General features: G+C 40.8%; 1 protein-coding gene across 2 annotated transcripts in view; it reads left to right on the top strand.

Annotated features, from left to right (window-relative positions):
- The window catches only part of ccdc57 (coiled-coil domain containing 57), a 43,629-nt gene extending 30,841 nt beyond the window's left edge, over nt 1–12,788 (top strand). For both annotated transcript variants that reach the window (XM_031894665.1, XM_031894666.1), the window contains exons 16-18: nt 2,416–2,532; nt 8,057–8,249; nt 12,423–12,788. In XM_031894665.1, the coding sequence (XP_031750525.1) occupies nt 2,416–2,532; nt 8,057–8,249; nt 12,423–12,598 (486 nt within the window). In that variant the 3' untranslated portion in view covers nt 12,599–12,788. The remainder of the gene's footprint in view (nt 1–2,415; nt 2,533–8,056; nt 8,250–12,422) is intronic.
- The last annotated feature ends 1,915 nt before the right edge of the window (nt 12,789–14,703 follow it).

The raw sequence follows: 14,703 nt of genomic DNA, 5'->3' as shown, positions 1-14,703 counted from the left end.
CTAGCCCAAAACCAGAGTGAGCTACATGAAAGCACTGCTGAAATGTTTCAAGTGGTTGGGTTCAAGAGGACATGTCTCATCTGACTTTAATGTAATTTGTTTATATGGGCCTGGAAGCTACATTTGAGCAGCTTGGGATGTATCACCCATCTGTCACTAGCTGAAATAGAGATGCTGGTCTTTGTGTTTGTTAACTTTGCAGGGCTAAGTTTACAGCTGCTGCAAATATACGGTAGGTCTCAGAATCACCAAGTCTGCTGATATCCCTGCACTAATAGATTTCATTTGTTAAATGTTGAAAGTTCCCAGAAGCATGATTTTGTGCCGTTTGCTGGCAGTTGGGACAGATTTCCTAATCCAGTGTCCTTGAATGATTGAACTCATTCCTGTTGAAGAGATCCATTTCACTGCCAAAGTAATATCAATTATCTTGCAATTATATTTTTAAGACAATTCAAATGCATTGTTCCATTATTAGCAATGGATTGTCTTATATAATATCTTGTGTACAAACACTGGATCATTATCATTATGATTCTTCTGTTAGCCATATTGAAGATCCATCTGCGCTGCGGTCTTCTTTGTGGAAACTTACCTTGTTGGTTTTAGAGAAAAAGTGTGGGGATAAATGTGTGGGCTGTGCGCAGAACATTTCTGCATCCGGCAATATTGGTCATGTTGGTTGACGTTACTAAAATATTTCAAAGCAACAGATATTCCCTTCAAAGGGCATTACAATTTTATTTTTCTTTGTATTTGTCTAATAAAAATATCAAAGGGGTTAAATATTTTAATCAAATAATTCACATTTTTTTTAAAAAAAAAATTCTCTATAATAATAAAGCAATTGTTTTTTGCACTTATTTGATCTGAAATAAGATATAATTAATCCATATCGGTGGCAAAACAATCCAGTTGGGTTTAAATGATTTTTGTTAGTTGACTTTAGGTATGGAGATCCAAATTATTCCAAGCATTCTGGATAACAGATCCCATACCTGTACTTTTATTACTTATCTTTCTATTCATACTCTCTACTTATATAGTCTGTCATTCAAACCACTGTGTCACTGCTAGGGTAAATTGCTTCTGAAATTCCAACCTTTCTCATTCTTTCAAAACACAGCAAATTCAATTTTCAGTAAGATTTCCACTGTGTCTTTAATTACTTGCCACAACTTTTCTTGTTTTGTCCAAAATTCTTCTGCATTGTGGTAACTAGTTAATAGAATGTAGGCTTTCCTGATACCCGAGATCAGTGCTCCTTTTTGCTAAAAACTGCACCGGCCTGGGGTATTTCTGTGAGTGCTCCTTCATCTCCTTTGGGTTCTTCTGTCTACTCTTCGTTCCGGTCAGAGCATGTGTAGCAGAGTGCCAAATTAGGCACAACTGCAGGGGCCCGAAAGAGAGAAGACAGGGGAGGAAGATCATCATGCAGAACAAGCTTCTACAGAAATACCCCAGGCCAGTGCAGTTTGCTGCTAACAGAAACACCCGCCCAGGGTATCAGGTAAGCGATTAAAATCCCATTGGGGTGCCCAACATTTGGCTCCCCCAGTGATTTTAAACTTACTTGTTCTTTAACAAAAGTACTTTTATCTATGCACTCTTCAAATGTCTTCACTAAAATGCTTTACTTGCTTTTCTGTATAAGGTGCAAAGTACAGGGCATACTGATGCAAAAGAACCCTGGAATCAACACATGCATGGAGGAGATGTAACTTTCAGAGCTCCCTTTTTCATGTTGCACCCTAACAACACAAATGACTCGCAAGGGGTGTTATCATAAGATGCTCCAGAAATAACAAAAATTGCAGCCAAATTGACTCAAACAAAACACAAATGCTGCTTGCATATAATTCACTATTGTGAGCTTAAATTACTGTTAACAATCTCATACAAGTTCTCCCTATAAGTACACTGGAAAGATGCATTGTTGGAGAAAAACATGGTGATTTGCAGCAGAATTTTTCATGTTGAGATTACGCAATATTAATGAGCCCTTATGAATGGCAAGCCACATCTGCCTTCCAACTATCAAGTGATGCTGGAAAATAGGGTCAGGACAAATTGTGTGAGCGTTTTATAGCCTTATTACTGATACCAACTGATTATTTCAGAATTATTGTATCTTTAGTGCAGGTGTTATCTTTTTATGATTAGTGACAGCTTTTCCTCTGGAATGTTTACTGCTCTTCTGTATTTTTACAGCTCTTTATCATTGTTCAGCACTTTATAATTGTGTAAAGGGAAAGTAACGTGTATTAGCAAAACACTTGATACTGGACATGGACAGCCCCTTCATTCTTTAGCTACTATTTAGCAAAAAGAAAAAAAAAAAAAGGTGCCAAGGGTTTCAATACAGACTGGGTTGTTTTCGATGTTTCTTTTACTGACTTTTTTGCTTCTCCATAGGAACTTCAGTTTGCCCAGTACCAGAAAACCTCGAGCTTGCATTTAAAAGAGAGCAACACTTTAAGAGCCAAGAAGGACAAAGACAAAAATAATATTTCAGAATTTCTCACAGAGCAGGTGAGCATACATAAGGGTTGATTCACTAAAGTGCGATAACGCTTATCGCATGCTTTTTTGCGTTAAAATTGACGCTCAAAAAAACACACAATTCGCTAAAGTATTATCGCATGCATTGTCGCATATCGCGTGCGTTAAATAGCGCGCAACCGCATGCGTTAATTTTACCACATTCTGTTAATTCTCGCGCAGAAATAATACTAACGCATGATTCACAAACACTTTGACGCGCTAAATATCACATTAGTCTATGCGGAAATTAACACCTACTTGGAGCAGTAGGTGAAAAGTACAGTTCATGAGCTTTTGGCAACACAATAAGGACTTTGCAGTGTGATTTATTCAAGTCTGTGTTGGCCCTAGAGTGATGCAGCCTCCAGTTTGCAGGGAAATGGTCATTTTCAACTAACGTAATGGTGTGTATGGCTAATATGGTGTGTGTGCGAAAAGTAACACACGTGCGTTAATTAGCGCGCGCGACAAGCAACGCGCTGCGTTAATTAGCGCACGTTGCGTCAAACACCGCACAAAAAAAGTCTTCGCGACTTAAATAACGCAAACAGCATTGCGTCTAAATTAACACAAATATCCTTTTGGTGAATCGTGCGTTAAGAAAAATTAGACGCGATAAAATTTTTAGCGCATGCTATAAATAGCGCTCGTTTTAACGCCTTATTATATCACAGCTACCAGGTTCTTGCCTTGCTTTATTAAACCCCTGTTTACTGTGTTATTTATCTTGAATACAGGATATAAGTGTGTGGCCCTTGACCAAGTGCTGCCCACCTCATCCCTACACACATCTCAATTATATTGTAAGCACAGTAAATGGGGACAGGATAATTAGTACAGAAATTCATTAAACTGTTGCACTCATTAAACTGAAAAAGCAAACGTATGGTTGGAAAAATAAAAACATTAGGACCTCCCTCCCCCCTCAAGCCTAAGGTAAGACTAAAGGAGGCCTGCTCGGAGGAGGGGGTTGGGTGGGTGGCAGGGACCCCCAGGGTGGGGGCCAGGTGGGGGCCCCTGGGACGGGTGTGGGGCCCCTGGGACAGGAGCCCTGGTGGGCCCCGCATTACCCAGTCTGACCCTGTCCAACCTTTATTCATTACAAAGTACATTGGCAGTAAAATTATTCGTTTTTGCCCTTTTTATTTAAAAGGGTTGTTCACCTTTGCGTTAACTTTTAGTATGATGGTAGAGGGTAATAGTCTAAGACAATTTGCAATTGGTCCTAATTTTTTTTATTATTTGTGTTTTTTTAATTATTTCACTTTTTGTTCAGCTGCTCTGCAGTTTTGAATTTCAGCAATTATGTGGTTGCTAGGATCCAAAGGGCCTGATTCACTAAAGTGCGATAAAACGTGCGCTATTTTATCGCGTCTTAATTTTTGCGACTTTTCGCACGATTCACTATAAGCATACTTGCGCTATTTTACGCGCGATATTGCATGCATTATTTAACTCGCGAAGACTATTTCAATGCGGTAAATAACGCACGCGAATAGTCGCCGCATATGAATAGTAGCTTAGAAATAGTGTATAAAAATTGTCTCCGCATATAAATAGTGTATATAAATATTAGCCACATATAAATGGTAGCATATAAATAGTAGATGCTTATAAATAGTAGCCACTAGTGATGAGCAAATGTGTTCTGGTTATCTTTAGTGAAAAATTAGCAAATCTTTCGAAAGATCCACGAAATGGCAAAAATGTTGTGCGGGCAAAAAAATTGTTGCCCGTGACTATTATTTTTTGATGCTTGTATAAATTTTTGGACGTGCGGTGATTTTTTGCGTGGCGATTTTTTTCATGCGTTTTGCCATTGGCAGATTGTTTTGCGAAACGCATGAAAAAATCCGCCGCGGAAAAATTCAACGCACGTCCAAAAATTCGCTGCGAATCCATGCCTGGCGAAACATTTCATCACTTGTAGCCGAATATAAATACTCGCGCAAATGAACGCACGCCATGTTAGCCATACATGCCAATACTTGCGGAAAATTACTGTATTAAAAATGAACATTTCGCTGCAAACTGGCGGCTGCGTCACTCTAGGGCAGGGGTCTGCAACCTTTTGGGTCGGAAGAGCCAAAAATTACATTTTACTAAATTTCAAATTTTTAAAGAGCCACAAAATTTTTTCTTGATCAATGATCAATATATTACTTAAAAACCACTTGTCCACACACGGGCATAGTGGAACCAATCATTACACATGTCTCAATTCAAAGAGACAGCGTAAAAAATAGTAAAATTGGTGGACATGTAGAGGGGAGAGAGGGGGAAGGAGAGAGAACAGCAATCAGGGGAACAAGGACTATTAATGACCATACATCAATAATCCAACTATCACCTTTATTCGGTCATTCATGGGAATCAAATTCCTTAGTGTGGATGCCCTGTGTATTATTTATGATAAATACACTGACTTAAGCTCTCAAATTATCCTGTGTTCTCTGCCAGATAATATTGCAAACCAGGCAAAATCAATTAATCATTTTAGCAAGGTAAATCGAGGGTTACGTGTAGCGATCTGGTCACAGCGTCCTCAGCGGCACTCTTAACATCAAGTATATACCATACATCAAGTGTGTCAATATTACTATAGAGGCGCTTACTCACAAATCAGCGCTCCTAATACCGCGCCGCCACTACCAACTGTGCATAGTCCGTACCAACGCCCACCCCCTCACTTGCATTCCGTGTGCAGAGCATGAGCGCTCCCTTAAATTGGCCAGCCAACGGCGTCGGAAGCTACGAATCTTCCGATGGACTGACGACAGTGACGACGCGTGTCACGGGGGAGGGGTGTGGTGAAAAGCGAGTACAAGTGGCTGAGAGATAGAGTCGGTGCCTAATCCTCGTTAATCAATTCAGAACGATTTTTAAATGTTTTTTTTTTATAAAATAAATAATATTTATGTATGGAACTAAAGAGCCGCAGCTTCACATCCAAAGAGCCGCATGTGGCTCGCGAGCCGCAGGTTGCAGACCCCTACTCTAGGGGAAACACAGACTTCAATAAATAACACTGCAAAGTCCATATTTTATTGCCAAAAGCTCATTTACTGTACTTTTCTATAATTATCGCCTGCCTGAAGTAGGTGTTAATTTTCGCATAGCCTAATGCGATATTTAGCGCGCCTAAGTTATAGTGAATCATGCGATCGTATTCTTTTCAGCGCGGAAATTAACGCATGCGAAAATGGCGATTTATCGCACGCGATAATACTATGGTGAATCGCTCGCAAATTATCGCGTCTTTTTTACTGCAAAAAAGCGTGCGATAATTTTTATCGCACTTTAGTGAATCAGGCCCAAATTACCTTAGCGACCAAGGAGTGAGAGACTGATACATTTATAGAAGAAGATCTAAACAAAAAACTAACAATAACAATAAAATTGTAGCTTTACAGAGCAACTGTTACTGAGCTTCTGGGGTCAGTGACCCTCTTTTGTAATTTGGAAAGAGTCAGGAGAAGAAGGCAAATATTTTAAAAACTATAAAAATAAATCATGAAGACCAATTGGAAAGTTGCTTACTATTGGCCATTCTGTAACATACTAAAAATTAACTGAAAGGTGAACCACCCCTTTAATTTGACAGACAGAATCTAGGACCTACTGTATCTTATGAATGTCTTTAATCTGTTACTCCTGTTGCTGTTCATTACATTACATTACATTAACATTTATTTATAAAGCGCCAACATATTCCGCAGCGCTGTACAATATGTGGGTTACATACATTGGACATACAGAGTAACATATAAAGCAATCAGTAAGCGATACAAGAGGTGAAGAGGGCCCTGCCCAAAAGAGCTTACAATCTACAAGGAGAAAGGGTTGAGACACAAGGTGTGGGAATGGTTCATTTAAACAGACGCTGTCATAACATTGTTACCTCCTTTTTTAATGCCATTTAGAGAAGTGCTTTTTCTTAATAATTTGTTATGTGGATGTTTCAGATATGTTTGTGCACTAACAGGGCTGGTCTTATCAACTGCGGGGCCCAATTGGGACCATTTTGGCGGGGTCCCCTAGATGGAGTGTTTCTGAATTATCTAGAGAAATGATCCCTATTATACACTCTCATTGTGACATTGCTTGCTGTATGACAGTCATGCTGTTCTGCTCTGAGATGAGTGATGGATATTTCATTGAATATTGGAGGCTAAAGTTGAAGGGTGGACTTATTGTCCCCATAAGTGACAGCAGAGAATCAGAGAAATGGAGAAAAGCTTCTCCTATGTATATAAGAACAGTAATTGGGGTGAAAAAAGTGGAGATGTGCGCCGTGATAAATATAAGCCCCACCCACAATTATAAGCTCTACTGTTATAACAAGCCGTGCCCACCAGGGCCACCATCAGGGGGGCACAGGGGGGACAGTTCTCCCGGTCGCTTTAAAGGGGGCCCGGCCGTGATACAGTTCTTTTAGCTCGGGCCCCCTTTAAACCTGTCATTGGTTCATTGGTGGCCAGCGGGAAATTTGATTGGTTGCGCCCCGTGCGCCCGTACGCACGGGGCGCAACCTTATAAAATGTGGAGATGCAGCGGGGAGCCGGCACAAATCAAGAGGATGCAGACGGTGGCAGTCGCTGGTGGGGGAGCTGGATGATGCCGGAGGAAGCCGCAGGGGTGCCGGACGAAGTAGCTAGGGTGGAGCTGGAGGAAGCCACAGGGGAGCCGGAGGAAGTCGCTGGTGGGGGGGAGCTGGAGGATGCCGTAGGAAGTTGCTGGGGTGGGGGGAGCTAAGGGGAGCTGGAGGAAGTTGCTGGGGGGGAACTGGAGGATTCTGGTGGGGGCTGGGGGGGAACCAGAGGATGCTTGGGGGTGGGGGTGGAGCTGGAGGATGCTGGGAAGCAATCTGGGGGGGGGGAGCTGGGGGGCCCTGGCTACCAATGTTTTAGGGGGGGCCCTGGCTATCAATGTGCCAGTCTGTATTCCCAATGTAAATTTCCTGCTGGTAAACCTAGTTTTGGAACCAGGGCAGAATGTAGTTTAGCATCCCTTGTGAACTACATTTCCCCTGTGCGAAGTAGTGCTATTAGGTACCATATTTTATTTTTTATTGAGCATGCCAAGCCCAATTCTGTCCCTGCGAATATAATCACTGCGGATGCCTAACTTTTGGAACCTTAAAGTGATTGTGACTTTCCTTCTCCTTTAAATTTGATGTAGGTCTATGTTTATTTCTAACCTCATCTAATATAGTAACATAGTTACTTAAGTTGAAAAAAAGATGCATATCCAGGGTTTAAACTTTTATGACTATATAAAACCTGCCCAAACTGCTACCATCTGCCAGATACCTCATTTACCTAGTCCTAAATTACTTCCAGGGAAAGCAAAGATATAAATAATCACATCATCTAATTTGGAGTAGACGGTTGCCAATACAACCAAATGAAAACCAAAATACTTTTCTTTAAAATGATTTGTGAAAATATAACATGATTTTCTGGATTGAAAGAAACAACCATCTAATTGTTTTTTTCCCTGCTGAATTAAGCCATATCATACTGTCACAAAGTCTGGGAGTAATGAGAACAAATATCTTCTGGAACATCAGGTGAACATTGCTCCATCTCCCGTCCCATCATCATCCTTAGCAGAGGAAGACTCCTCCCTGCAGAATGTTTGGAAACTTCTAAATATTGGATCAAGCCTGTCTTTAATCAGTTCTCAGGAAGACAACAAGCAAGGTAATAAGGGACTGTTGTGGTAAATACCCAAGAAGTGAAAACTAAAAGATGCCTTTTATTTCTTATTGCCTAAAGGGAAAGTATCTCTCTTTTTTCTGAATGTATATATTTTCCAGAGTTCTCCTCATAAGGGGAAGGTTAGGGGCATGTACATCAGTAGGACAGATATGGAATCCGTTGTCTGGAAACCCATTATCCAGAAAGCTCCAAAATTACTGAGAGGCCATCAAATGTTTAAAAATGTTTTTCTTTTCTCTGTAATAATAAACCATTACCTTGTACTTGATCCCAACTAATATATGATCAATCCTTATTGGAGACAAAACAATCCTATTGGGTTTATTTCAAGTTTAAATGATTTTAGTAGATTTTAGTTATGGAGATCCAAATCACAGAAATATCCGGAAAGTCACAGGTCCCAAGCATTCTGGATAAAAGGTCCCATACCTCTAGAAACTTTAAAGCATGGTGCTTAAAATTAACATATTCATTCATCTGCAAACATAGTTTTAAGGTTTAATTTTAGTACAGGTATAGGTTTTATTATTCTATACCTATATTAAAAATCATGTAAACATTAAATAAACGTAATAGGATTGTTTTGCCATCATTATGGATTTATGCATCTTTGTTAGTATCAATTACAAGGTACTATTTTATTATTATTATAGAGAAATGGGAGATGGCCTTCCTGTAATTCAGAGCTTTTTGGATAACGCATTTCTACATAAGGTATTCCATACCTATTACTTTAAATCCATTAGATACACTGACTAATTCACCTCATTAACTGACATTGCATAAACAACACATGCTGCATGGATGCACAGATATCAGTGCTTTCTTACAAGATGCATTATACAGTATATGGTTTGTTTATAGAGTTGAATTGGTCAGATTTTTACAAAATACATTATGTTGCATTGCTAATAAGTTATTCATTTTAGCTGTAAGTTTATGCTTGCATAATATGCCCTACAACAACTTTAAACCAGAGCAGTGTCGGTACTAATCTTCTATTTCAGGTCATTACCCTTTGTTCATGAGTTTTGTTTGCAGTATGCCTCATGGTGCTTGTATTGCTTAACCATGGACAAACTCCCCCTGGGATACATGCGCAAGAGTAACAATGGCTGCAATAGTGTTCTCCCTACTTGGCCTCCTGCCCGGCACAGTATCCAAAGCTCCTGCTACCTAGGATACAAAAACAGCATTGCTTGGCTTTGTGTTAAATGTACAGCAAATACTTGGAATGTCAATGTGAAAAAACTATTTTTGTGGCTTTATACATATTTATGTGTTATACACTGTGTATGGGGGTGTTGTACTGATTACAGAGACAGTTGTCCAGGAAGCTTACATATAATTTCTGTGAATGGAGGTGGGACAGTACATCTGCTGCAGGAGCTGTAAATCTCATTACTGTATGCGAGAAATATTCTCAACAGTTCCTGAACAAAGACTAGATGTGGTTTTTATCTTCCCCATCTGATCAGTTTGGGTAAGAAACCATGGAGCGAGTTAGTCACCCGCAATAGATTGCTACTATCATGGGCGAGTAACCGCTCAGAAAAGGCTTTCCACTGGCAACAATAAAAGTTGCCAGTGGAAAGCCTTTTCAGAGGGGTTACTCACCTGCGATAGCAGAGATCTATTGCAGGCAACTAACTCATTCCATGGATTCTTACCTTTAGCATTTTAGCTGTGGGAGCAAGGGAGGAAAACTGGCATAAAAAGTGAGCACTACGCATGTGGAGCCAGTTCCCCGGGGGCAGCATGTGAGGCCTGCAGACCAGAGGTGCTGGAGGACAGCCATGATGGGAAGACAAGCTGATCTTTATTCATTTACACTGGTGGTAAAAATAATGTGTAGACTGTATAATTAATTTATAACTGTAAATAGTGTAAATATTGTTTTAGTTTAAATAATCATTTATGTGTAATAACTGCTTGATTTATTATTCAATATATTTCCTTTTATATACACTCATTGGTGGGAATTATTTGTCTGCTTCTCAAAAGAACCGTGACCCAAGTAAGAGGGGTGAATAATATATTAAACCCTGCATTTCTGGTCTTCGTGGTTTTAGAGTTTTTTAAAACCACATATAAACTCATTTCAACTAAAACCATGGATGTCTGGTCATTTATAAAAAAAAAAAAAATCCAAATTGAAAAAGCACAAACAAATTAAATTGTGGAACAAAAACGTAAATGCGAAAACCACAATTTTTTGTGGTTTTAAGTTTTCTTGCAAATCTTGGACAAATTTTTAAAAAAACAAACAAAAACGCGAAAACCTCTACAAACATGAATGAAACAGAATTGACTCCCATTGACTTCTACAAGTTTTGCATTTGTTGTATTTGAGGTTTCAACGCATTGGGCATAACTGTATCCCTTGATGATAGAGCTTCCCTTTTGGGGTAGCAGTTGTACAATACTTTTATTAAGCTATACATGACTGATTAGTTTATGGAGATTAACCCAATAGTAGTGACACTGTGCACAATATGGCCACAAACATGGTTGGTCAAAATACACAAGGCTTATTGTCTGGATTCCCATAGTACATGGAAATGTGGGTCCATGAAATACTGCATCCGCTGAGACCCATTGAAGTGCAGGTGATCCAGTGTTAATACCAGTGTTACAGTGCCAATGGCACATACTTAGAATCTACTTAACCCCAAAGTGCAGTGGGCAGGTTAAAAGGGGGCAGGTAACCTGATTAAGGTGAGCTGAAGTTAATTGAGAGCAGGCACCCAGCCACTTCAGGGGTTGGTTACTCCTATGTTATAATATAAGGACAACAGACCAATGGCAAGAATAAAAGCTTTTCACTATATTTCATGTGGGCTTTAGTTGTCCTTTAAAAGTTTTGCAGTACTTTTTTCTTTTTTTTTTTGAACTTGGTATGTGTTCCAGACAAGCAAGTATTGCAATTTCGGGCCATGTTACCAAAGCTATTAGTATGACCACATTTGACGTCTGCTTGGTTCTATGGATTGCATCAGTGTAACATTTGACCCTGGCAGGGGGTTATCTATCTCTCTTCCTCATCAGACCACATGTCAACATCAGTCTATTGGGTTATTAGGAGTTATGCGTCTGGGTGAAATGGGTGAAATGCTGCTCAGTAGCTGAATGTTAGTAAATAATTAACCAGCCTATACTGTCTGCTTCTGCCCAAGAAACATGTAACATCTCATTTCATTTCAAAGGCATAATGTGCCATATTTTTATAACGGTTTCATACCTACTTGTAAATAAAAATAATAAATTGTCAAAGCATCATTTCTTTGTGTATTTCCATAAGTAGATATGAGTGTGAGATGCCTTATTGCTTGCTAGGGCTGCAATCATATCTTTAGTGTAACATTAACTTAAGTGGTCATAAACAGAGATGCTATGTTAACTGTGTGCTTCCGTTAAAGGGCACTGATTATAGGAAGATTGTTTCCAAAGGAGGTGCAGGCTAATAGAGCCCATATTCCAGCTAGTGGAAATAATACTACTTTGCCTGAATAATGCTTGTAGCTATTGTCACCTATACTGGAAAGGAGCTCCCAGTGTAGGCAGCCATGTTGGTAACACACATGTCCATAATGAGCATGGTTGTTTCTGCAAATCTGAGTGCAGGCACTATTAAACCACGCCTATGCTAGGTGCCCTTTAAGCAGTATAATCATTTTCCATTTATATGTAATATATGCCTTATCTACACACACAGTGAATTATGACCTCTTAATTTACATGGACATAAACTTGTATTTTCCCCTAAAATGAGACTGATTGGAGGGCCCCAGTCAGAAGGAGTTTTTCTACTAAAATGAATGCAGGCAGCACTGTATTTAGACCAATGCACAGCTCTTAACGTCCCATTTTAGGAGAGCAAAGAGTTGAGCCTTTGCAGGAAACCCATCGGCCAAGGGGACAAGTGCATATTTTTTCGACTTTGAATCTTGCCCTTGTACCTTGTTATTTGTCACCTTCTTGCAATCTTGATCAATCCATTTAATCTCCCAAAACTCAGGGGAAATACTTATTTTACTGAAAAATATATTTGATTTCAAAGTAAAATGAGTAGCCCTATCAAACAATAAAATGAATGATTACGATTAAGTGTTGCAATTTTCATATTTTTACGTTAATTAAATATTTTCTTTCTAGTTACATCTGCAGGGAGAAAATTGGAGCAAAGAAAATTGAATAAAGAAGATCTGTCTACAGACCCTGTATCACTCAAACGGCAAAAAGAGATAACCATCAAATCAGCAGCAGCCAAGCACAAGATCAGAGGTTCCCAAAATACCCCAAAAATACGAAACTACAGTGTCAAGGACTGATTTAATGTATATCAATGTATTTTTTTTTTTGTTCACACAATGCAATCCACCAAAACTAGTTTTTTTTAAAAAAATCATCCTTGTCATATATGCAGTGATGTATAATGTATGCCATCTGATTTTAATTTGTGCTAAAAAAAGGAAACATAAGGAAACAGGAAACATAAAATGCAGTTACCTGTCAGGCCCACCTAGCTTCTGACTGCCTGCCTATCAGAAAGGTATTGGATGATCTGTCATTTGGCATCAGCTTTCCAAACACCGTGAGAAATTAACCATAAGGGAATGGAATGGCTAATCCTGGCAAGGGTTTTGGAAAAGTTGTCACTAAAGTAGTAAAAAAGGTTGTTGTTAAAGGTACATGCCTTCCATTTTAGAGGTATATAGTCCCTTTAAGCTAATTCATGTGCTGTACTAAATACTGTCAGCTCCCTCCATAGATAATGCCTACTTGAAACCTTGAAGTGCTTAAAATTAAGACATATGTCATCTTTCCCATCTTGAAAGGATATTCCTGAGATGTTAAAGGAGAAGGAAAGGCTAGTTAAGAGTTAATCTCAAGCTGCAGGCATATCTTCAGTTTTCTCAATAGTGCCCTTAAGTCTCCCCATATTTCACCTGTTCAGAAGATCTGAAGCCAAATCCGAATTGGAAAACGAACATTTTGCGACTTTTTCCTATTTTTCCGGTTTTTTCGTCGCCTTTACGACTTTTCGTAAATTGTCGCAACTTTTTCGTAGCCATTACAATTTGCTTGTATCTTGTCGCGACTTTTTCATATTGAGCGCTCGTAAACTGCGGGCAAAACTTTCAGACTTAGCATGATTTTGGAAGCCTCCCATAGGACTCAATGGCACTCTGCAGCTCCAACCTGGCCCAAGGAAAGTCTCCCATAGGACTCAATGGCACTCTGCAGCTCCAACCTGGCCCAAGGAAAGTCTCCCATAGGGCTCAATGGCACTCTGCAGCTCCAACCTGGCCCAAGGAAAGTCTCCCATAGGGCTCAATGGCACTCTGCTGCACCAACCTGGCCCAAGGAAAGTCTCCCATAGGGCTCAATGGCACTCTGCAGCTCCAACCTGGCCCAAGGAAAGTCTCCCATAGGGCTCAATGGCACTCTGCAGCACCAACCTGGCCCAAGGAAAGTCTCCCATAGGGCTCAATGGCACTCTGCAGCTCCAACCCGGCCCAAGGAAAGTCTCCCATAGGGCTCAATGGCACTCTGCAGCTCCAACCCGGCCCAAGGAAAGTCTCCCATAGGGCTCAATGGCACTCTGCAGCTCCAACCCGGCCCAAGGAAAGTCTCCCATAGGGCTCAATGGCACTCTGCAGCTCCAACCCGGCCCAAGGAAAGTCTCCCATAGGGCTCAATGGCACTCTGCAGCTCCAACCCGGCCCAAGAAAAGTCTCCCATAGGGCTCAATGGCACTCTGCAGCTCCAACCCGGCCCAAGGAAAGTCTCCCATAGGGCTCAATGGCACTCTGCAGCTCCAACCTGGCCCAAGGAAAGTCTCCCATAGGGCTCAATGGCACTCTGCAGCTCCAACCCGGCCCAAGGAAAGTCTCCCATAGGGCTCAATGGCACTCTGCAGCTCCAACCCGGCCCAAGGAAAGTCTCCCATAGGGCTCAATGGCACTCTGCAGCTCCAACCCGGCCCAAGGAAAGTCTCCCATAGGGCTCAATGGCACTCTGCAGCTCCAACCCGGCCCAAGGAAAGTCTCCCATAGGGCTCAATGGCACTCTGCAGCTCCAACCCGGCCCAAGGAAAGTCTCCCATAGGGCTCAATGGCACTCTTCAGCTCCAACCCGGCCCAAGGAAAGTCTCCCATAGGGCTCAATGGCACTCTGCAGCTCCAACCCGGCCCAAGGAAAGTCTCCCATAGGGCTCAATGGCACTCTGCAGCTCCAACCTGGCCCAAGGAAAGTCTCCCATAGGGCTCAATGGCACTCTGCAGCTCCAACCTGGCCCAAGAAAAGTCACCATACTGAAGCTTGAATGAATCCGAAACTTTCGTACTCGGTGCGAAGGCTACGAAAAAGTCACGACAATTCGCGCAAGTTGTAACGCTACGAAAAAGTCGCTACATTTTGCGAAACAGTCGGA

The sequence above is a fragment of the Xenopus tropicalis genome, chromosome 10 (assembly GCF_000004195.4).
Source record: "Xenopus tropicalis strain Nigerian chromosome 10, UCB_Xtro_10.0, whole genome shotgun sequence".
NCBI classification, from domain to species: domain Eukaryota; kingdom Metazoa; phylum Chordata; class Amphibia; order Anura; family Pipidae; genus Xenopus; species Xenopus tropicalis.
The sequence above is the reverse complement of the archived record's forward strand: the minus strand, read 5'-3'. Positions and strand labels throughout refer to the sequence as shown.